This window comes from Montipora capricornis, chromosome 4, assembly GCF_036669925.1.
Source record: "Montipora capricornis isolate CH-2021 chromosome 4, ASM3666992v2, whole genome shotgun sequence".
Taxonomy (NCBI): Eukaryota; Metazoa; Cnidaria; class Anthozoa; order Scleractinia; family Acroporidae; genus Montipora; species Montipora capricornis.
Window position 1 is genome coordinate 41,370,403 of NC_090886.1, and position 24,853 is coordinate 41,395,255.

Here is a 24,853-nt window from a genome sequence, read left to right on the forward strand (position 1 = left end):
GAAGATTTATTCCAAAAATGAACGTAGTTTCCACGAAGTAAAACTCTGAACAACACGTATTCAATAAACTTACACGGCCTCCGCCAACTTGAATAAACACTGCTTTTGTCACACTTGACTAAACACGGCTAACGCCAACTCTCTTCGCTTGTGAGAAACTAGTTAGAAAAACACTCCGCTTGGACTCGTCTCCTTATATACTCTGACAATAAACTTCTAGAACTTTCTAAAATAGTAATGAATCTAATTATAGAAAGATTACAAAACACACCGATTTAGAAACGCTTTACGTACAAACCTAAAAATAAACAAACTACGAACTCTCGCGAAGCTTCTAGACAGTGACGCTAGTCACGCAATGCTATTTTTCGTAACAGTTGGTAAGGGCCAGTCTCTTGCCTTATTATTCGCTAAGAAACGTTTACCTTTGTTTAAATACTTTTGATTTTGTATGATTTTTCCAGCTTTTTGGTGTTCTATTTTAGTTATTTTTATTGTTTCTTTGAAACTATCAAATCCACTGTCATCCATTTTTGTTTTGATTTGTTCGCGCTGAGTCGTTCCCGTAGACACTATGGGGGACAATTGGAATTAATTGTATCGCTCTTATCTATTATATGTAAGTAGAATCAAGTAAAGCAGGGATCAGCAAATGCTGAGAACGAAACTGCAATATAAGCTAAAATGAAATTCATTGAATTGTTCTTGTTTAATTCGATTTCACAATATGACATAGCTTTGCGCGTGGATACTCCACGAAGAATTTCCACTGTCATCCATTTTTCCCTTGATTTGATAGCTCTGTGTCGATTGCGCGGGCTCCATGGAGGTCATTTGGGTTTAATTGTACTTCTCTTATCTAAGTAGAGTCGAGTAAAGCTGTGATCAGCGAATGCTGAGAACGAAACTGAAATATAAGCTAAAATGAAATACATTGAATTGTTCTTGTTTAATTCGATTTCACAATATGACATAGCTTTAAGCGTGGATACTCCACAAAGAATTTCCACTGTCATCCATTTTTCCTTTGATTTGATCGCTCTGAGTCGATCGCGCGGACTCCATGGAGGTCATTTGGGTTTAATTGTACTGCTCTTATCTAAGTAGAATCGAGTAAAGCTGTGATCAGCGAATGCTAAGAACGAAACTGCAATAAAAGCTAAAATTAAGTTCATGGAATTGTTCTTGTTTAGTTCGAATGCTGTACTGTTGCTGAGTGTACTTTAAAAAGTAGTGTTAACATGAGTAGAATCTAAGTAGAATCGAGTAAAGCTGTGATCAGCGAATGCTAAGAACGAAACTGCAATAAAAGCTAAAGTTGAGTTCATGGAATTGTTCTTGTTTAGTTCGAATGCTGTCTGTTGCTGAGTGTACTTTAAAAAGTAGTAATAACGTGAGTTAAAACTTCGTTACTTAGTTTCTGACTAGTTTTCATATACATTACGTTTTATGTTTTCATTTCTAGATCGCTTGAAAACAATGAAATAACTCACCTCCCAGAAAATGTTTTCTCAGGACCTCGTGTGCTATACTACCTGTAAGTTTGTTGACCCAAATACACTTTCAAACTATGACATAGCTGACCATAGCTATGTGCTTGGTTACTTTACAGAGTACAGTTTTACTTATATACAAAGCGACTCATACAGCAGATTTAAACAAAGAGTCAATAGTAATAAATAACCCTTTCTGGGTCTAAAATTAAGGTGTATTTGGAGCTTAGCCTTCTAAGCTTCATGCTAACTGTTATTCCAGTATGTCATGTTGGTTCTTTTTGTAATAAATGATACTTCAATAAGTTTTTATTTCAAATGATTGCACGAATTATGGAAATGAACACTCTTTATACACAACGGGTATAACTAATAATATTTTCTATAAATTTGTAATTTTTTATAATGTCTAATTAAGCTTGGTTAAGATTTTTATTTTATTGTAAAATATTGTATGTTTAAAATCATTATTATTATTATTTCTATTATTATAATTTAGAAAAAAAGATTTAATAGTTCTCAACAAGTGTTCCAAATTTAGAACAATCAGGACAACGTGAAACTCTATTATTTCCGAACACTATGCGTGAAAACTTCGATTTTTTTACTTTATGATCCGTAAAGAGAAGGTTTTTCATAAACGCTCACGGAAAAATGTATGTGTTTCAATTGAACAGATTTGGTAATGAAAATCCTTGTTCAGAAATGAGAAGTCTAAGTTAACAGCAGAAACCAGGGCCAGTACTCCTTAGTATCTGGCTAGAAATATTCTTCTTACTATTTCTTGCGGCCACGCGTTAGGCAGTTGGTGAGGGCCAGTCCCTTGCCTTATTATTCGCTAAGAAACGTTTACCTTTGTTTAAATAGTTTTGATTTTGTATGATTTTTCCAGCTTTTTGGTGTTCTTTTTTTAATTATTTTTATTGTTTCTTTGAAACTATCAAATCCACTGTCATCCATTTTTGTTTTGATTTGTTCGCGCTGAATCGTTCCCGTAGACACTATGGAGGACAATTCTAATTAATTGTATTGCTCTTATCTATTATAAGTAAGTAGAATCAAGTAAAGCAGGGATCAGCAAATGCTGAGAACGAAACTGCAATATAAGCTAAAATGAAATTCATTGAATTGTTCTTGTTTCACTCGAATTCACAATATGACATAGCTTTGCGCGTGGATACTCCACAAAGAATTTCCACTGTCATCCATTTTTCCTTTGATTTGATCGCTCTGAGTCGATTGCGCGGGCTCCATGGAGGTCATTTGGGTTTAATTGTACTGCTTTTATCTAAGTAGAATCGAGTAAAGCTGTGATCAGCGAATGCTAAGAGCGAAACTGCAATAAAAGCTAAAATTGAGTTCATGGAATTGTTCTTGTTTAGTTCGAATGCTGTCTGTTGCTGAGTGTACTTTAAAAAGTAGTAATAACGTGAGTTAAAACTTCGTTACTTAGTTTCTGACTAGTTTTCATATACATTACGTTTCTTGTTTTCATTTCTAGATTTCTCTCTAACAATGAAATAACTCACCTCCCAGAAAATGTTTTCTCAGGACTTAGTGCACTACAATCCCTGTAAGTTTGTTGACGTAAATAAACTTTCAAAATATGATGTATTTGACCATAGCTATGTGCCTGGTTACTTTACAGAGTACAGTGTGACTTATATACAAAGCGACTCATACAGCTGATTTAAACAAAGCTTCAATAGTAATAAATAACCCTTTCTGGGTCTAAAATTAAGGTGTATTTGGACCTTAGCCTTCTAAGTTTAATACTAACTGTTTTTTCAGTATGTCATGTTGGTTCTTTTTGTAACACCTATTTTTTTCATTTGAGCGAGGTCCCCTTATTAAAGAAAGGAGCACATAAAGAAATCAAGTGGACTGCTACCGACAAACATTAGTCTTGGTATCGAGGAACGAATTTTTACTTTGTCTAAAGTTAACAGCAAACACCAGGGCTACTCCTTAGTATCTGGCTAGAAATATTCTTCTTACTTTTTCCTCCGGCCGCCCGCTAGCCAGTTGATGATGGTCTGTCTCTTGCTTTATTAGTGGAGCGTTGCGCGCGCGGAGCACCATTGCTAAGAAAATGTGGTAACCCATCGATGTGGTAAAATTTGGTTTTATAGCCATGACGTCATGAACGTCCGTACGTACGTCCGTCCGTCCGCCCCTTCATGTATGCCAATGTGACCAGTATCACGTAAACATATCACCTTGCATACGGCGAGAGCTACTGAAATTTAAACTGACCAATCAGAATTCAGCGAGCGGGAAAAACTGTGCTATCCTCGTGCACTTCGACGTCACGCCAATTGTTTACATTCGGATTGGTTAGATCCGTGGACATTCGCTCAACCTTCTCTTGTGACTCACTTGACCGTCGCTTCTTTGAACTCAGCGGGACAGAAATGACGCGTTGTTCTGGCAATCAATTTGCAAATCCCCTTTATACAGCATATGACTTGGTCTAGCATGTGATTAAAAACCAGGATCGCCTTTGAACTTTATTCTGTGGAGGAAGAAGACGTTGCTGAGTGAACATTTTTACGACGAAATCCCTTGGTTTGTTCAGCACTTTGATGTCCGATAACTGAGCCGCTCTAATGAGTGTTGGGTCAATCGCATTTGGCCATCTGACCATATCAAGTTTTTTCAGCTCTTGTTTGTGTCTATCATGATCGAACTTCAGGTGAAGCGCTATGCTGCTTTATGCCAACTTCGATGGCTTGTGATGAGCTTGCCTGCTGCCCAAATTGTTGTTGTATTTGGGCAAGATGGTCTTATCGGGTTGGAACTTAAGAGTGAGGGGAACAATTTTTCATTCATCTGCTGTGCCAAACAACAAACAATCCTGTTCGGTGTTCCACGTGCTTGGCGAGTCTTGCACGACCATCATCCATCAGATCTGGAGTGGAGTTTTCTTTCAGTGATTACAACTTGCGATCGTTCTGCAAACATCCACGTAGCATGCAGCACTTTTTAGTGACTTCAGGATCCCCGGCCCGTTTTGCTGTTTCAAAGGGAGTCGTGCATTTTTGAGCAGTTTGTCTTCATTGCTTGTATTTTTTCGTTTGTTCCTGGTGGCGCAAAGTAACTTTGATGATTTGAAAGGACTTGAATCCTTAATTGAATTAGCGATTTTTTTAATTAAGGAACTCAACAAGTGAATGGTACACAAAATTAGGAGAAACTGTTGGTTGAATAGACAATATTTGTAGACATAATTATCTACCCAGTTTAAGTACTAAGCTCAACAAGTTGTTTGGCTCCACAAGTTTCTGTTTCAGGCCACGTACCCAAATTCACCCAGGTACTGTTGCACACTACCATAGTTCTTTGGAAATTGAATAGCTCCTTGAACACCTGGTTGCTTGAGAAGAAACTTGATGTGTTTGTTCTCTACATTGGTGAATGCAGCCACTAACTGTCCATTGTGGATAAACTCCAGACCAACTCTTTTTTCAATTTAATCTTTGTTCTTCGCAGGGCATTAACAATGGTGTCCCTTGTAAAATGTTAGTTTAAAGAGTTTGTTTAAGTTATTTCCAATTTCATAGGGCACTGTGGTTGCCAGATTCACTTTAAAACTTATCATGGAAATGTAAATCAATGCCAGTGAAAAGTCAGTCTCTTGAGTTGTTGATAGAAAATTAATTTAAAATATGCATATTGAAACATCAGTTGAGGAATATTTTTTTCCCTTTTCGTGAACCTAACATACATTGCTGCCATTTATTTATTGCTTGGTCATTCAATGTCTTGATCACATCAAATAATTTATTTTTTAGGTATTGTGTATCTTTATCTAAAAACTTAACTGGTTGCTTTTTGGAGCCCTTTTGCAGCATATTTAGATAGGCAGGAAATGTTCCACATTTTATGGTAAATAGTTCTGCATAGTTTTAAGGAATATTGCGGCCTAAGCTAATTGAATATGAGAATAAAATGTGCTGTTTGACATTTTGTGAATTTAAAGACTATTAATATTGTTTGCACTTGTTTTAAAAGGCTTAAGGTTGACACTCAAAAGTGTTCCTTCAACAATCTTATTCTGTAAAGATTACCTTGGAAGAATTGGATTAATGCAAGTTTTTTCTTCTAGCCTCTTTCCCCAGTGCCCTCTGAGAATGGAGTTGATTTGGTTTTGCCCGATGTTGAAAGATGAAACAATGCCTAAACCAGCCGCAAGGAATACTTCATGGTGCTTTTTTACAAACATGGGCCTGAGGGTGCCCAATTGGTTGAATAGCTTGTTTGAGCTGTTGGATAGAGGCAGAACATTTGATGAGGGCCTCTTGGGGAGAGGAGTCCTTGTTCCCTTTAGATATTTTCTTGTGTTTCCTTGTTCCCCAAATTACTTTGAAACTTGTTCCCAACCTTTTGATCCCTAAAATTGAAATATTGGTTTTCTTCCCTTGTTCCCTAAAATATTTTGATATTGTTCCTCTGTTCCCCAGTTCAAATAAGCCATGTTCTCTTCTTCCCTCAAACCCCTGGGAGTGCCTCTTTGATGTTGATTCTCGTATTGGCCTAATAGTAATTCACTGTAGAATTGCAAGACACAGCAAGTTCTTATTTGGGAGTGAGGGAAAAGTTTTAAATAAATGTTTGCTCAATACAAGAAACAAAATTTGACTGCACCTTCTAGACCTTACTCTTTTCAGACATGAATCAGCTAATTGTTTGCACCTTTCTGGCGACCTGCGGGAGGGCAAGCTCTAGAAACTCTTCTTTAGTGAGCCTTCCACTGAAAAACTTTCCCAGTCTGGCTTTCCGGTGTTAGGGGCCGAGGTTTTTGTGCAAAATTCATCAGCGGCTTCCCTGCAGCTTCTCAAAGGTGTTCCTTCGGGCAATGGTTAGTAAAAGTTTTCTAGTGCTTATACAAATTTTCGCTACTTGAAAAGGTATGTTTATACGAAACAAATATCAGCTTGACAATTTTTCTTTCCCGATACTCCATTTAAAATGCACGTGAGCGCTATTAATAGAGAGCCAGAAAACATTTTGTGGCAATTTTTTTGTCAACAAACTTGGGTTGTGGGCGAGCAGAATTCGAACGTAAGCTGTTGTGCTTTGGCTTTTATTTGTGCTTTTTCTAACTAATCTAAGACGAATTCAGGCTGGTATTTTCGAATCAAGTGTAAGAAGACGGCAAAACCGTATTGATAATGTATTTATTTGAGTTAACTTCGCGAATAAAGACTTTAATCGCTTCCTTTCGACGGCGGTAGATCGACACGCACAACCGAAAGGCAGTGTGTCCGGTGAAAGGGCAAATGATTGACAGGATAGCACAGTTTGGAGTACCGCGCGCACTGCGGGCGCGGGTTCCGTATGCAAGGCACGGCTCAAGTTTAGAGCTCATCGAGGAGGCAATACTCCAGTTTACACTCTAGCTTCTAGTTTACAGCATACATCTTTGATATTGGACATCAAAGTCATGGTCAATTGACACCTGTCAAAACAAGGTTTCCGCTGAACAGTATCACTTGACCATATCGCGGGCTCAAGTTAAGCCTTATCGAGGTAATACAGCGGTCAAACGTCTGCGCATGCCCAAATGGATTTTTTTTTTGCCAGCCTCGTGCCAATTTCCCGCGCAAAATTTTAAAGGAAAACATTGGAAACAACCGGTCTAACGCAAAATCTACGAAACAAAATTGAAACGTTCATAGAAATCTGTAAAAGGAAAAAAGAAAAGGTAAAAGGAAAACTTAACACTTTCCAGACACGAAGTTTATTAAATTACCGGTATTCTGTTGATTTAACATTTCGTTTTGAGCTTTACCGAAAAAGTTATACGTCTTCAAAAACGGCGTCATGCTGCGAGCTGACAGCGTAGTATATTTTTATTTGCTGTTATCAATCATGCAATGCTTGACACCGAAAGCTGACGGCAAGCGGTGTGTAAACGAAGGAAAAACTCGTAAAGAAAAAGAAAATTGCAGGCATTCGGCTTGGCTCAGACAAGCTGACAAAACATTGGCAAGGGCTAGAGGGATTCCGTCGGGATCGTGGATTTGTTTGCGGCACAGTAATGACATCCATCGAAACAATAAACCATGTTCGTGTTCTTCATACCTATTCCTGAACGGTTTTACCAGGTCTTCGAAAAGACTGGAAAAAAAGATTACGAGATTACAGACCTGGGACAAACTGGTGTTGTAAACGCAAACTTGAGGCCAACAAAAGCTTTATGGATCACGTTAAATACATTCCATGGAAAAGAAAGGACTCCAACAAACAGAAGGTAGAATACTTTTTAACTTTGACATTTCTCGAATTATTTCTGTTAGCCCGTTGTACAAGTTAAAACATAAACAAATATATAAATAACGAGGAAAATGTCACTTATTGGATGCGGAGAGCCTACGAAAAGAGAAACAGTGTCATGAAAATACTGACCAACAAAGAGGGAAGTCTAGTTGTGTATATATTTATTTCTAAATTTTGATATCCAGTCGATGTTATTTACTTATATTACATTCACATGTTTAATCAAAAGTAAATCATGAGAACGATTAAATCGCTTCAATTTCTCAAGGCTCTTGCAAACTCTTTTCTTTACATATTTCATTTTTTCCGAATCAATTTAACCAGTAATTATTATGTTAGTGGCCAGAATGGAAAACAGAAGGAAAAAAAGGTATTTTGCCCTCTTGTTTATTTACTACTTCTAGCAAAAGCCAGAGTGTAAAACTGAAACTGTTTATGATCATTTAGTATCATTATTTTAGAGCCTTCAATTGGAGAATTGATTGAAAGATTTCAGATGGCAGTTGGTAGTCATTATTAAAATAGTCGTTTGCCCTTGTAGGAAGTGAGTGCCATGAGGAAGTTTACAGAGCTTCAAGTGAAGTACCTGGATTGTTTAAAGCTGTCTTTAAAACAATACTTCGGGAAGGCTCCAGACTGTCACAAGACAGAGGATACCTCCAAGAACAAAGAACAGTTGCCCTCCTCATATAATAGCATATTTCAGTTGTGAATAAACATGAATTAATTTGAACCAATAAAAGGGTACATCTGAAAAATCTGAAATAAATTTTCATGTTTGCATAGATCACAGATTACATGTTCTTTGCAAAAAAGACTTGGGTCTCTACATGCATCAGCACTGTGGAGATACTTTGCGCTGGATTTTTCAACAGCTGGTATGTACTGGTGAACATTGAGAAGGGCAGATGCCATATGCGTCGCTTTTGACAACTATAGATTATCTGGTATGCGAAGGAAGGGAGACTTTAATGTAAAGGTGGTATCGTAAAATATCACCTGTAAGAAAATTTCACCAAAGGTCATAAAAACCATCACAAGTCATTTCTTAGTCCTCTTGCTGCGCAATGCCAACGACTGAGGGCAAACGATATACAGAAGCAAGTCAAACAGTTCAGGTGTAGTGTGAATAGTAATATATTATTTATTTCCTTTCTTGAGCCCTTCATTTTAATCATGCCTGTAGTGAGTCTAAATTAAGAGACATTTTAATAATAATCATAATAATAATAATAATAATAATAGTAACAACAACAACAGCAAACTAATAATAATGATCTTGAAAATAACAGTAAAAATTCCTTTGTTTTCTATACAATCTGCTGCCTTGTGTTACTCCGTAAGAATTAAATCTTGATCGCTTTTGAGAATGAGAAGGTTACACAAATTTAATAATTGTGGAGCATAATACAGAGAACAGTGCATATGAACATTTCAGTATCTTGAAATCCGGAAATCTGGTAATAAATTAGCATGTTCACTGTGATATGCTACATTGCATCCTATTTTATCCCTGAAAGCAGTTTCACATGACCATCTGGCTTGTTGCTCGAGATGGAAAACGGTTTGTCCTGACAGTTACTTCCATTTCTCTCATGGTGTCATAGTTGCTAGGTCTGACATATCAGGAAGAGAGGCTAGTCATTTATGGCAAAAATTAAACAAGAACTGTCATTACAACACACTTTATGTTCTCTTACATTTGTAACATTTCTGTGACTAAAGACCAGTTATTTTGCATGTACAGTGTAGTGTACAGAACGAATTTCAAAAGAGATAAATTAGCATTACTTAAAACCTCTTAAAAAAGGAAGAATGGTTAAGTTCAAGTGTTGAAGAAATAAGAGAACATCTCTGGAAATAACAGGTACTTCAAGACAAAAAGCAATACAACTACACAGAAGCATTACTTAAACAAAATAAAATACGATAGATCGAAAGAACGTTTCATTTCTTAAAATGAAAAAAAAGGAGAGCATTCAGTATTTCTGTTGCAAAATAAATTAATTTATAAAACATGCCTATGCACTTAACTCAAGAATTGTACGTAAGCCTTAAGGATGATATGAATGATGTAATATTTACACAGCTTCTCAATCAAATCACGAGAAGAACACGGCATTTCACCTTTCTTTAAGTGTAACTTACAATGATTGCCAATGCTGTGTCTTCTCATGCAAGAGTGCCTTAGTATTATAGACCATGCCATAGTTAGTAAATCGAATACATCGTACGATCAGCTGTTATTGCTTTAGTTTGAAGTACTGTTTGACATCACTTCTACATGTGGCTACTGTATGCCGGTCTCAATAAAAAAATATGTACAGACTTACTCGCTTGTGTGGTCGTTTTTAACTCCAGTGTAGCGACTTGAGTGTCACAACTTAAACCCACGAGGTCGCACCGCCATTTTGACCGCCTCAACGCTCGCACATGCGCAGACGTTTGACCGCTGTGTTTATCGAGGTCAGCTGTTTTTTTTAAGTTGATCGCTGACCCGGGACTGGTTGTTCACTGGATCGCAGGCTCAAGCTAGGTCAGACACTCACACTCACACCTGAACGAGGCTTAATTTTTAGCGCTCTTTCTGTGGCTCGACGCGGCTACACAGCCATGCTACGTAAGCAAAGCTCTTGACAGTCGATGCTTTTCGTGTTCAGGTACGGTTTGGAAAATATATCTTTCTTGCATTTTTCGCTGGTTTCAATCCAGGTTTAACAAAATATAGCTGTAGTTATTCAAGTCAAGCATTGGAGCGATATAAACTTAAAGCTGAGAGTTTATTTTTAATTTGTTTAGGGCTGCTTTTTGCTCTGAATTGCAGTTTTTGGTATGTCTTAAGATTTTTAATTTCGAATCTACTAAGGTTGCAAGATGCCTGGACGGCGTATGTCAGAAGAACAGAAACGAAAGGAGAGAGAAAGAGAACGAGAACGACAAAACGGTACACCAGTAATAGCTTAAAGTTGGTGGAAGAAGTAACTCCACAAATTCTTTTCTTGGACACTAAATCGTTTGTTATTTCTACGGATGAGTTATTTCGAGTGGATGCATATTTCTAAAACGTGGTTTAGTCGTTTTTTTCTTTATTCTGGAATGAGACTCGAATTTTTATTACTAACTGGAGTTAACTAACAATCATCTGTACCCTTTTTGGGGAGAAATAATCGATCTGTTGATGGTTTGTTTGGCCTTAAAATGCGAGCGAACAAGAGGTTTTTTTACTCCGCTTGCCTAACTGTTTTTCGATGTGCCTCGACAGTGACAAGAATTTTGCACTTATGTTCTAAACATGTAATCGCAATGAGTTCTCGTAAAAGTAGAAGGAGAAACATCACCAGCTTGTGTTTTCAGAAGTTTGTTGAGAGCACGCACAGATAATTTGTTGGAGATCTTGTTTGAAGTTTGTCCTTTCTAGCTGATTCTGGTTCTAAGCCAAGCTGGTGTGTTTCAATGAAATACATCGAATTGTAAATGATCTCGTTTTCAGAGATAAAGTGGAATAAATAAAGTACATCAATAAAACTCCTTGTTTGACCTTGAACGGACAAAGGCGATCTGTCACATCACGAGCTATCGTGACACGTGTTGGACACCATGGAGTAAAGACGTGCTCGCAGAGCTCCGTAGTGAGAAAAGTTTTTTTTTCCATCAAATCATTCAGTTTTTTTTATATTCTTTTTCTACACTTCATGTCAGCAAGACGGCTCAGATCTGGAAAACATTCTTCGACAAATTCTGAAAGTGTTACCAAGCAGGAGAAGGTGACGAATCTCGAAGAGACAGCCATGTGCGAGGAAGTGACGAAAAATCAAATTTCGGCCCTTAGTGAAAATTTAAAGGATTTTCAGCGAAATACCAATGCAAGGCTTGAGAAAATAGAGAGTGTCATTTCCAAATTAGATAAAATCGATGTTCTGACGACCAAACAGAAAGATTTAGAAAAAGATATCGAGGGCGTGAAAGCATCTGTCGACGCTATGAACGCCACTGTCAGCGAAATGGACAGCCTACGTGGAGGATACACAGAACTGCAGAAAAAATTGGAGCATTTGGAACGTTATTCTCGCGATTATAATATTCGTGTTATTGGCGTTGATGAAGAAAATGGCGAAGATTGTATGGCAATTGTCTTAAACTACGTGAATCTACTGGGTCTCGAGGACGCTACCGGGGAAGTGGAGAATGCACATCGTACAGGAAGAAAACGGGAAGACAAACCGCGTCATATCATTGCCAAACTATACAGCAGGCCTTTCAACGCTGCTTCAGACTGCCAAGAGTGTAAATGGAAAAGAAGCTTTAAACGGGGTAAGATTCGTGGAAGATTTTATACATGTACCTAGTGACTTTTCAACTAGAAATAACAGTTCTCCCACTAATGCAGAAAGCCTTTGAAGAAGGAAAGAGAGTCCTTTTTACCAAAGGAAAACTCTTTGTGGACGGAAATGTTGTTCCTGTAGTGTAGAATTGAATACGGAAAGTAATCTTATTTCCCATAAATAATTATTTATTTCTCAATGCGGAGTGCGGCAAAGAAAAGCGCGATGATTCCATGCTGCCCAAACAGCTTGTGCAATGTTGCACAGGCGCGAGCTTTGCAAATAAAATTTCTTTATTTACGCTACAGTTTTAATAATAATTTTGAACACACCGTATGATTTATTTACCCTAAACATATCCAGCAATAGTGGTTTCCTTTTGAATATTTCAATTACAATTGCTAATTTCGTGTGGCTGCTAAACTACAGGCATATTTCGAAAGGTCCATCTCCTCCTAGAATTAATTTTTTTTTTCTCCTTACAACATTTGTATTAATTAATAACAAAATATGAAAGGTAAATTCATTTCTCTAAATACGAGGGGCATCAGCAACACACGTAAAAGACGGATAATATTTATTTACTTGGCTCAGAAAACAAAAAGCTGATGTTATTTTTCTTCAGGAGACGCATTCCATTGCAGGGTGTGAGGTCTCGTGGAAAAAGCAGTGGGGCGCTTCATTATTTTGTTCTCATGAGGTCAACAATGCTCGGGGGGTTGCGATTTTGATCCGGAATAATTTTGATTGTATAGTTGAAGAAACGGTTATTGACACAAACGGGAGATTTATTATTCTCAAAGTACTTCTCAACGGGGAACAAGCACTGCTTGTTAATGTATATGGTCCGAATCGGGATCAGTTTTAGAAACTATCGTGAAGAATAAGTTTGACGAGATCGACAATATTATTTTTGGAGGCGATTTTAACTGTCCTTTAAATCCAGTTCTTGACAAAAGAGGCGGAATTCTTATTCCAATTATTATTAATGCAATAGAACAGCTACAGTTAGAACTAGATTTACATGATATTTGGCGAATTAGAAACCCTACAACGCGTAGCTTCACTTGGAGTCAATCACAACCTTTGATTTTCTCTAGACTTGATTTTTGGCTTATCTCAAATTCTTTATCAGATAATGTATCCAATGTAGATATAATACCATCAATTAAAACTGATCACTCATGCATAATATTAGAACTTCAAGATGCAGAAGTAAAGGGTCCTGGGATCTGGAAACTAAACTGCTCCTTGCTGAGTGACAAACTATATGTTGATGAAATAAATCACATGATACCTATTATATATATGGCTTCAGGAAGGAAGGGAAGACCTTACTGATCCGCGCTCAGTGTGGGACTGGGTAAAATATAATATAAAGAAATACTCCAGGAAATATGCCATGAATAAAAGCAAACAAAGTAAGGTGGAAGAGGAGTTAGTAAGCAAAGCGTTTCACGACGCACATTTAATTTTTCAAAATAATCCTTCTCAAGAAAATTTAGTAAATTTAAACTCATTGAAGGAACGTATGGATAAATTATATCAGAAAAAAGTTGAAGGTATAATAGTAAGATCCCGTGCGCGATGGCATGAACATGGGGAAAAGAATTCCAAGTACTTCTTCAATCTAGAGAAACGAAATCATATCAAGAAACATATAAGAAAACTTCGTATGAGTGGTGTTATTATAACTGATCCATTTGAAATTTTGGAAGCAGAAAATAATTTTTTATGAAAATCTTTATAAATCCAGACATAAGCAGTGTGAACAACAAAACGGATCTTCCTTTTGCTATGAAAACTTGCAAATACCAACGCTTTCAAATGAATCTAGGCAACTTGGTGAAGGTATAATTAGTCTGGGAGAATGCACCAAGGTGCTAAATTCCTTTCCTTTAAATAAAGTTCCTGGAAATGATGGGCTACCTGTAGAATTTTACAAAACATTTTGGAATTTAGTTGGAAATATCTTAGTGGATTCTCTCAATGAGTCATTTGTAAAAGGGGAAGTGAGCTCATCGCAAAAACAGGCAGTTATTACGCTTATTGAGAAGAAGGATCAAGATCGTTGTGACCTGAAAAATTGGAGGCCAATTTCATTACTCAACGCCGATGCAAAGATAGCTTCGAAAGCTATTGCTGAAAGAATGAAGTGACTACTGCCAAAACCAATCTGGTTATATTCCGGGTAGACGTATCAATGAAAAGATTCGTTCCGTTCTGGATATATTAGATTACACAAAAGATAAACACTTGCAAGGTCTTTTGGTATTTATCGATTTTGAAAAAGCATTCGACAGTTTAGAATGGGACTTTCTAATTAAGTTTTAAAACTTTTTAATTTCGGTCCTGATTTCATAAGATGGGTTAATATTTTCTATTCGAATATTCAAAGCTGCACAATTAACAATGGGCTATGCTCTCACTATTTTAATATAGAACGTGGTGTGAGACAGGGTGACCCTCTCTCGCCATACCTTTTCGTTACTGCAGTTGAAATATTGGCTATTGCTGTTAGAAACCAAGAAAACATTAAAGGGATTAATATAAATGGTTTAGAAACTAAATTATTGCAATTTGCAGATGACACAACTGCGGTGTTATCAGATTTGAACTCAGCGCGTGCTTTGTTTAAACTACTTGAAAGTTTTGAGAAAGTCTCTGGACTAAAGCTAAATGTCACAAAAACTGAAGCAATGTGGATTGGATCTCTTGGGAACTGTGAAGAACAACCACTTGGAGTTAAGTGGCAGAAGTGTGTCAAATTTTTAGGAATTTTTATTACTTATGACATACAACTTCTTGTCGAGAAAAACTTTAAACAGAAATTAAAGAAAGTTAAAAATGCATTGAATCTTTGGAAGTGGAGAGGCTTATCAATTCATGATAAAGCAAATATCATTAAGACATTGTTACTCCCAAAAATGATCTATCCCAGTTCTGTGTTAAGTACTCCGTCCGAAGTTATTAAGGAATTCAACACAATGGTATTCCAGTTTTTATGGAATGGGAATGATAAAGTCACTCGTCGGGCAACGAACGCACCATATGAATTGGGTGGTCTTAAAATGATTGATTACGAGAATATGATTAAGGCATTGAGGTTAAGTTGGTTAAAGCGGATAGTTGATGTAGACTGTTCCGGCTTTTGGAAGTCCTAACTAACCAAGGTGGATTTTTCCTTATTGAATGTAACTATGACGTGAAGAAACTAGATTTTTCTTCACCTTTTTACTATGAACTATTACTGTGGTGGTCAGAGCTAAGAGACATTGCTGATCCGGTTAATAATCACAGAGACATCATCTGGAACAACAAAGAAATTTTGATTGAGCGGAAAAGCGTGTTTTATAGACAATATTTTGATCATGGTATTAAATACACTAAAGATTTACTTTTTGGTAAAACAAATATAGCGTCCTTTAATGCTGTGAAAAGACAGGGATTAACAAAGTCTAATTTCCTGACATGGACAGGTCTACGACAATCAATTCCACAAAACTTACGCACATCAACTTCGCCTAATTTTAAGGTGGTTCTTAATTTGGAAACGTTTCAATGCCGCGATTATTACAGCTATTTGATAAAACATGTATATGAAAGGCCTAGGAAATGGGCGAGGTTGAGTGAAGATTTTGATTTGGGAGATGACCAAATTTCTGACGTGACGTTTCTGACCTGCTGCCGATAAGAGTTGCAAATGAACCTTATATACGCTCCTTTCAATATAAGGTTTTAAATTCTATTTTGTACACAAATGATATACTTTATAAAATAGGCTACGTTTCAGCCCCCAACTGCTGTTTTTGCCATGAGACACTCGAAACTCTAAGTCATATCTTATTTCGTTTCCCTTTTTAAACTCCTTTTGGAATGAGGTTATTGCTAACATTTTAAATAAGCTTTGTGGGTGCAGATGTCTCTCGTTGCGTAAAAGTTGTTATAGGATTTCTAAAGGAGGAGATGGATCTGGTTAATTATATAATTATTCTAGGCAAAAACTTCCTGTGGACCTGTAGGTGTAAGAACATAAAACCTTCTTTCATCCACGTTAAGAGAATTTTGCTTGACAAATACGAAACGGAAAAATACATAGCTTTTTTTTTAAACAAACAAAAGTGAATATGTTCAACAAAAAATGGAAACCATTTGAGGAACTTATTTTATTTTAGGCAGTTAAATTTTTCCATCCTTATTGTGTAATATTAACTTACCGACCAATTATGTAGTTGTACTTTTCGGTGTCAAGCCAAGAATTTGAATCTATCAATGTTATGTTAATTAAATAATATATATATTGTATTACTTATAATTGAGAAATGTTTAGGACTAAATTGTAATATTTAAGGTTTTTTTTTTAAGTGTTCATAAAGTTGTTTAAAAATAAAAAAATAAACAAAAAAACATCACGAGCTATAGTACGTCTGTGATTTCTAATTTTAGCGTGATTCCTATTCGCTGGCGTTTGACAGTCGACTCTGAAATGGCTTTGTTTTCTTTTAAAACTCTTGCGACTCAAGAAAAAAAAATTGCCTATCTGGTGAATTCGACAGTAGATTTCACTGAAAAAACCGATATCACACTTATCCCTTCGTGATTCATGCGATCAGTCGGTTTTTCTGGTGAAATTAACCGTGGAATTCACTAGTTAGGCAGCGAAGAAAATGTTACATAATTAAAGTGCACCTAACCCCAAAATATTTTTCTCGCTAAAATAAATCTTTGCACCTGTTCGAAACGCATTGCGGCCATTTTTTTCCTTTTTCTAACAAATCCTGCCATCTTATAGCCTTCGAAAGTTGCGAAACTCCAAGCATCTTTTGTTCACGACCGAGTCAGAAGGGGAGTGGGTCTATTCCCGCTTTGACGTCACAATCTACTTTGCATGCGTTTTTACAAAGAGTTAATGCAATGTAAATCAGTATGTGACGTCAAAGCGGGAATAGACCCACTCCCCTTCTGACTCGGTCGTGAACAAAAGATGCTTGGATTTTCGCAACTTTCGAAGCCTATAAAATGGCAGGATTTGTTCGAAAAAGGAAAAAATGGCCGCAATGCGTTTCGAACAGGTGCAAAGATTTATTTTAGCGAAAAAAATATTTTGGGGTTAGGTGCACTTTAAGCAATGAACGGGAAAAACAAAAGGCGGACAGTTCTAAAGCCTTTTATTTTCACTAATCCTACAGCCAGTAAAAATAAACAAGTCGGGAGCTCCGCTTTTAGGCTTGGCTCAATCTATATATTAGGGAGCTTAAGCATGCGCGTTTTTAAGACGTTGACGGCAACCGCAAGTGAGCTGTTTTCCCTTTTAACTTGTCTTAAAACAACCGCATTTGCAAGTATCTTCCTCCCATTAGAGATGATTAATACAAAAATCTGGGAGACACTCACTGTCCTGGCACGCGAAATGTTCTCTTCCGTTTGCTGTCCGCGTCTCAAAAACGGGAGTGCTTAAGCTCCTTATTAGAGAGCTTAGGCGTGCGACGTTTTTGTCAACACAGACAGCTACCGGAAGTGAGTTTGCAAAGAAAGTGACGTCACATGTCACAGAGATCAAGTCACAAACCTTAAAGGTGGCTATTTGGCGTCCGTGGTGACAAACAAAAACGCGAGAAGGTATGTTCATTTTAGGTGCAATTACTCTGTTTTTTGGTTGATTTTTGTTGTTTTCCTGCTAATGCTGGACAATCAACTTTCTAATTCCTATTGTTTATGAAAGAAACTCTTCTTTGTCAGTTCTACCGGCTGATGAACAACAGCGCTGCAGACGCCGAGACTCAGTCTTGCCAAAAAACCTAGAGTAAGTCTCTTTTGAAAAATACTTGTTTTCCTTGATATATCCTTTTGTATGTGCTTGTGTTTTTTCTCTGTGGTATTAAATTTCAATGCTCTGGCAATGCTAAGACAAGGTTTCCAGAAAGACCATGTTAAATTTTGCACAATTTTAATTCTGTTTTGGAACGCTTCATTTTTTATTTGTCATTTGCTTTCCTTTACAGAAATGTACCAAATGGATTGGACAAATCAGCTAACAGTGGGAGATCTGAACTTTGCTTTACATTCAGAATAATTTCGGAATTATCGATCGTAACTGGATTGAGAATTTGCAGCCGTGTTCTCTTCCAATAAAGCAATAGGTTCATCCTGTGAAATCAATCTTTGATCGTAGCTCCAAAAAGGCAGATCTCTTGTCTTTCTTAAAGAAGTCATGATTCAGTAATAAAAAAGAAGACAAAGAATCAAAACTGCTGTACAATTAACTAGCGATGCCGTAAAATCACTTACGCGACATGCTTAACGCAAGCAAGTCAAGTCTCGACCCAGTTTCACCTCGGCTACCTGGCGTCCATGTTGAAAAAAACGCCTCGTGCTTAGGCTCCCTATTATTGACATTATTCGCTGAGAAACGTTTACCTTTGCTTTTGCTTAAATGCTTTTGATTTTAAGTGCTTTTTCCAGCTTTTTTGTTTTCTGTTTTAGTTTTTCTTATTGTTTTCTTTGAATTTATGAAATTCACTGTCTTCCATTTCAACGCAATATTTCAACGCAACATCTTGCAACATTGTTGCATGATGTTGCGACATGTATTGAACGGGCGGGCCAAACGCCCGCAAGATTTTCATCATTTTCAACGCAACATGTCGATGTTTATGTCCCCCAGTCCCAGGCGCGCAACAAAGTGGACCTATTGCGCATGCTCTAGTGCAACAATGTTGCGAGAACGTGGCCAAACGAGTACAACCAAAATGTTGCGCCGAACATTTGTTGATCCAACATCATCCAACATGTTGCAACATATCACAACAGGGTTGCCAAACGTAGGCAACATGTTGTGCCTAACAATGTTGCACGAGGATGAAATGGTATATGAAATGAATCATATATGAACTGCGGATATCGCACCGGAATCGCGAGGTCACGGGTTCAAACCCCGTTGAAGTCCTGAATTTTTCAGGCTTTTCTACGCAATTGTATAAATTGCGTTCATAACCGCGAAGATCATAGCTTCACTTAATGTTGCACGATGTTGCATTGAAATGTTGCGCACGTTTGGCCAGGCCAAAACACAGTTCGCGCTCGCTCTTGCTAACGGAATGCAGGGCGCGCGCAAGGATTGAAAAAAAAAAACATGGCTTCAATACAGCAATCATTTTATTTCCTCATTGCTTCTGCTCTCTGTACTATTTTTCCTTAAAATTGAACAAAGAGTTTAATGGTTTTAGTCTTTTATGAGAAATGTATGTTACAAAAGGTAAGGATGCAAAGAAGTCCGCAATTCGCAGTTTTTTCTTTGTTATCGAAAGAACCCACTAAATGCAGCGCATGCGTAGTAAGTTAACAAATTGCGATTGAATGCGGAATAGCTTTCTCGGAAATACGCCTATTTCTCGAGGACCACTTGTTAAAATTTGGCACGAAAATACTTTAAGAAGTAAGCATTTTCTGTTTAAGTATTGAAAAAAAAATTAAGCTTTAAGGACGGTGCCTACTAATTTAGAGGTATTTTTGCGCGGTTTACTGAATGTGCGGGAAAAGCAGATCTTAACAAGTCTTATTAAAATTCAAAAAAGATAATTGGGGGTAACCACGCATTTTTCGAAGATATTTAATCAACAATATTTGTAAAAAGCTTTAAAATACAAAGCAATGTATGGCGTTTTTTTCCAAGTTGAAGCTTAATTATCTCTGAAAAATGCATGGTTACTCCCAATTTTCTTTTTGGATACCAAAAGCACTTGCTAAGTTCTGGATTTTCCGCATAGTTTTGAACCGCGCAAAAATATCCCTGTATAAATAAGCACCGCCGATAGGAAATCCGCGAGTATCTCGAGATGCGCAGAACGTATGCGCAAATAATAAGAGTAGGCACCGTCCTTAACAGAGGAAATCTTAGATATTCCAGTGAACCTTCAACAAGGGATAGTTAAAGAGCTCTCTGTCAAATTATTATTAAAATAGTGTTAACTTATGAGTATCGTTACAAGCTTGTTGCATGCAAATTATGAAGAAAATCTAACGACCAGATTTTCTGCAAATACATTACGAAGTACAGCATAAAAAGAAATTATCACATGGCAAGAGAGCCCAGAAGAAACCATGGGGCTTATGGGACCTGGACTCCCTCGTTACATAAGAGAATACAAAACAGAAAGACCTTACGTGGATTGAAAGTGAAAGTGAGAGATTTCGAGGCAATGAAAGGCATAGACTACATTACAGAGACTAACACAGACTAACACATACCGTCCACTTTACCTTTCGACACACCCATCCGAAAAATTGGTTTTTGCCCTGAGCGGGACTCGAACCCACGTCTCCCTGATTACTAGTCGTGCATGCTAAGCCACTACACCATCAAGGCCACCACGCTGGCAACGCAGCAGATTAATGGGGCGACCTAGCAGCGTGGGGATCCCTAGGGCCCAACTTTTCTTCACTTGAGTGTATATCCTCGCCTCTATAACCCCAAACAGGGCTTAGAATACATGAAAGTGAAAGTGAGAGATTTCGAGGCAATGAAAGGCATAGACTACATTACAGAGACTAACACAGACTAACACATACAATATGGACTAAATAGACAGCTTAATTAAATTACCATTAAACATAACACGATGGCGGTTTCCCTTATGTTAAGCTAGTAAGAAGAAAAAGAAGGTTAGACTTCTTCATTAAATTACTATTAAACACAACATGTTTTCCTTATTTTACGCTAGTAACAAGAACAAGAAGGGGAAGACATCAGAATCTGATTAACATGACAAAAGATAGGTTTTAATCTTAGATTAAAAATAATATAATGAAAGAACATCTCGAATGTCAGAGCATAACTTATTGAAGAAGATTGGGCCTTGGTAAATGATGGAAAATTTCCTTATATTAGAACGGCAAAACTGGATATAGAATCAGTTAGAACCACGAGTAATTTAGCTATGAACCTGATTCGTACGTAAAAAAAAATTGCTAAAAGAGAGAGGAAGTAAGTTACTATTTAATATGAGAATGCATAAGTTTGCCTAGGTGCAAAGAATAAATATAATATCTACAAACTTAAGGAATTTTCAATTGTAAATAATGGATCAGTATGTGCATCAAAAGGCTTCTTATTAACAATTCGAACAATACGCTTTTATAACAAAATAAGGGGTTTTGCTAAAAGCAGGCCCATGGCTCGCGACGGCCCAGCGGCGGGGCGGCCCGAAGGCTTTGAAAATAACTTACATCGTTCGATAATGAAAGTCCTCTATTGTGCTATCGGTTTCTGTAAAGAGACGAATGAACAGAGAATGAAAACGTTTTTATCTGAACAACATGCAACAAACAGAAACAAAGATTCAAATGATTAAATGGTAAACTGGAAAATCAGGACTAGGCCTCCGGGCCGCCGGGCCGTCGCGGGCCGTGGACCGTGGGCCGCGGGCCTGCTTTTAGCAAAACCCAAAAATAAGACTGTTAAGGTTAGTAGGGTATGTTGAACCCCAGTAATTGATCTACCAATAATACCAATAGATTTAGAAATTTTGCGAGCAGTATGTGAGATATCTGCTTTCCATGAAAAGTTTTCATCCAAAATAACACCAAGAAACGTAACTTCTTAACGCGGATCATCTTGTGATTAATTTTAATATTTAAACCAAATTCTCCTCTTCTTTTCCTTGGTTTGAAGATTACATAGTTTGATTTCTTAACATTTAGAGATAACTTATTTACTTTAAACCAGTTAGATAACTCAAGCATTTCAGAATTTATAGTATGTGTTAAAGTATATTCTGTCAACACGGACGGCGACCGGAAGTGATTTTGCAACGAAAGTGATGTCACACGTCACAGACGTCAAGTCACAAACCTCAAAGCTGTCTGTCTATTTGGCGTCCATGGTAAAAAACAAAAACGCGAGAAGGTAAGTTTATTTTAGGTGCAATTACTCTGTTATTTTAGTTGAGTTTTGTTGTTTTCCTGCTAATGCTGGACAATCAACTTTCTAATTCCTATTATTTAGGAAAGAAACTCTTTTTCAGTTGTACCGGCTGACGAACAACAGCGCTGCAGACGCCGAGACCCAGTCTTGCCAAAAAACCTAGAGTAAGTCTCTTTTGATTTGTTTTCCAAATTCCTTGATATATCCTTTTGCATGATTGTGCTTGTGTTTTGTCTCTGTGGTCTTAAATTTTAATGCACTGGTAATGCTAAGACAAAGTTTCCAGAAAGACGATCTTAAATTTTGTACAATTTTAATGACCGTCAAATTTAATTTCTTTTATGGAACGCTTCATTTTTATTTCTCATTTTCTTTCCTTTACAGAAATGTACCAAATGGATTGGACAAATCAGCTAACACTGGCAGATGTAAATTTTGCTTTACATTCAGAATCATTTCAGGATTATCGATCGTAACTGGAAAGAGAATTTCCAGCCGTGTTCTCTACCAATAAAAGAATAAGTTCATCCTCTGAATCAATCTTTGATGGTAGCTCTGAAAAAGCATATCTGTTGTCTTTCTTAAAGAAGTCATGATTCAGTATTAAGAAAGAAGACAGAGAATCAAAACTGCTGTACAATTAACTAGCGATGCCGTAAAATCACTGACGCGACATGCTTACGGCAAACAAGTCAAGTCACAGACGTCGGTCTGGTCTCGACCCAGTTTCACCTCGGCTACTTGGCGTCCGTGGTGACAAAAACGTCTTGTGCTTAAGCTCCCTATTGGCATACATGGATGGGTGGACGTACCTACGTAGGTCGATGACGTTATGGCTATAAAACCAAAATCTCTCGCATCGATACGTTACCAAATTTCCGCCAAAGGCGCGCGCGCGGAGCTCCGCTACAAAATCTGTGGTGAACGGCAGCGTCACAACAAAATAAAAGATTGTACAGATTACAATAACCAGCAGGCTTACTGCAAAAACTGACACCATTTTGCATCAGTGTGTGTGGGAAAATGTTATGATGATTCAATTCTTCGGTTAAAGGAGAACGGTGAAAGCTCTGCAGGATCCATCCTCAGACCTGAAGACATTCCAACTGTTCAAGTCCAATGGTGGCCGCTAGTTTGCAACTCTAAATTTCTTCAACGAAGAAAGCAAGCAAGAAAACCTCTGAAATACCAACTGGATATGGGCTTAATATAACTTCCTACTTATCAAGCAATCGTGATTTATTGATTAGCACCTACGATGGCTATCCTCAAATGGAAGCCAGCAATACAAAGCTTTAAGTGTTTGATGGCTCTCTCATGAATTTTCTGGGACTAATAGATCTTAGAGTCACTTGCGGTGGTCGAATGGAAGAGCTTAAGTCTAAAAAAGATGGCCGTTCAAAGTAATGTTGTCCCAATAGCTGGTACTCCTGAAGATGCACTCCCAAGCTGAAATATTATACACTTAACCCCACAACAAGTCGTTCAGGACTACAGGGTCGTCTATGAGGGTCTGGGCCACATTAGAGGTATTTACCAGCTTTGTAGTCGACCCGGCATCAGTACCTGTTCAGCATGCTAGTAGGCGTACACCCGTAGTCCCTCGAGAGGAATAAAAAACTAAAATTGTAGTTCTAAAGAAGAAACGTGCACCAGGAAAGAGGAATGTCCAACACAGGATAAGTAATGATGAAATGGTATTTGAAATGAACCAAATATGAACTGCGGATATGAAATCAAATGAGGCTATGCTCTTCACAGATATGAACGCAATTTTTACAATTGCGTAGAGAAGCCTGAAAAATGCAGGACTTCAACGGGGTTTGAAACCGTGACCTCGCGATTTTAAATGCAGGACTTCAACGGGGTTTGAACCCGTGACCCCGTCCTGCATTTTTCAGGCTTCTCTACGCAATTGTAAAAATTGCGTTCATAACTGCGAAGATCATAGCTTCATTTGACAGGATAAGTAACTTAGTAGCAGTAGTAGTAGTATCCAAGCCAGGCAAAATTAGGATTTGCCTTGATCATTCTTTGTTTTTAGTCGAACAGTGTCACTCTCCAGTTTTGACAGAAGGTAGTGATATGGCGCCTCTGTCAAAGTACAGCTTCTGTTTTCTGTTGAGCCAGGAGCTGGGACTTGGCATCTGTTGGAATTCTTGCGTCCAGTAATCCTAGCCTTCTGTTAAAGAAAACTTGAACTGGGAATAGCTCAGGCCAGTTATAAGGGTATTTCTGCTTTCGCGCAAGGCAATGTATGGGTTAGTGCCGTCTTCATAAGCTTTCTTTAGTACGAATTTGGCGGTTCCAATGGCCTTTTCTAATTGTCCATTAGCTTGTGGGTGCTTAAAGTGCTACAATGTCCTGAAAATCAATTGTTAGTTTTATTTGGATTTCAAAACTATGTTAAATAATCAGTAAGTGACCCTAGTTTTAAGCCTCGATTTCAAAAATGCACCTGTTCAGTTTTACTGGAATTTCTGGTTTAATGGTCCGCCATTACTAACTTTAAAATCTTGAGGGAGCTGGATCGAGGAGAAAATGACGTCAATGACTCAATAGTTGAAGAATGCATTGCGTGTGTACGCGGATAAATTAATGTGCAGCACGGGAGTTTTGGGTTTTCAGACTTTCAAAATCCTGTTTTGCATATATAATAAGCTGCGTTTACACGCTGGAACTTTAAGATACTGAGTAAATGACGTTACTTTTCTCTAGATCCAACCCTCTGAAATCCAATCGGTCAGTTTGGAACGTCAGTAATGACTTAAGTCGGTTTCTTGCAATAACTATTGTCTCAAGGTGTTGCAGGATATTCCACAGACGATTCTGTC

At 37.6% G+C, this 24,853-nt stretch overlaps 1 protein-coding gene and 1 long non-coding RNA gene across 2 annotated transcripts in view; both read left to right on the forward strand.

The window, feature by feature from the left end:
* Positions 1-11,024, forward strand: part of LOC138044737 (slit homolog 1 protein-like) — a 75,420-nt gene extending 64,396 nt beyond the window's left edge. Inside the window, exons 4-6 of the mRNA XM_068891166.1 lie at positions 1,466-1,537; positions 2,995-3,066; positions 10,642-11,024. Of these exons, the coding sequence (XP_068747267.1) occupies positions 1,466-1,537; positions 2,995-3,066; positions 10,642-10,837 (340 nt within the window). The 3' untranslated portion in view covers positions 10,838-11,024. The remainder of the gene's footprint in view (positions 1-1,465; positions 1,538-2,994; positions 3,067-10,641) is intronic.
* Positions 11,025-11,586: 562 nt separating this feature from the next.
* Positions 11,587-18,310, forward strand: LOC138044740 (uncharacterized). The gene is made up of 4 exons (XR_011131500.1): positions 11,587-12,086; positions 17,602-17,716; positions 17,837-17,900; positions 18,100-18,310. It is a non-coding gene; the product is annotated as an uncharacterized lncRNA (long non-coding RNA).
* Positions 18,311-24,853: the final 6,543 nt, after the last annotated feature.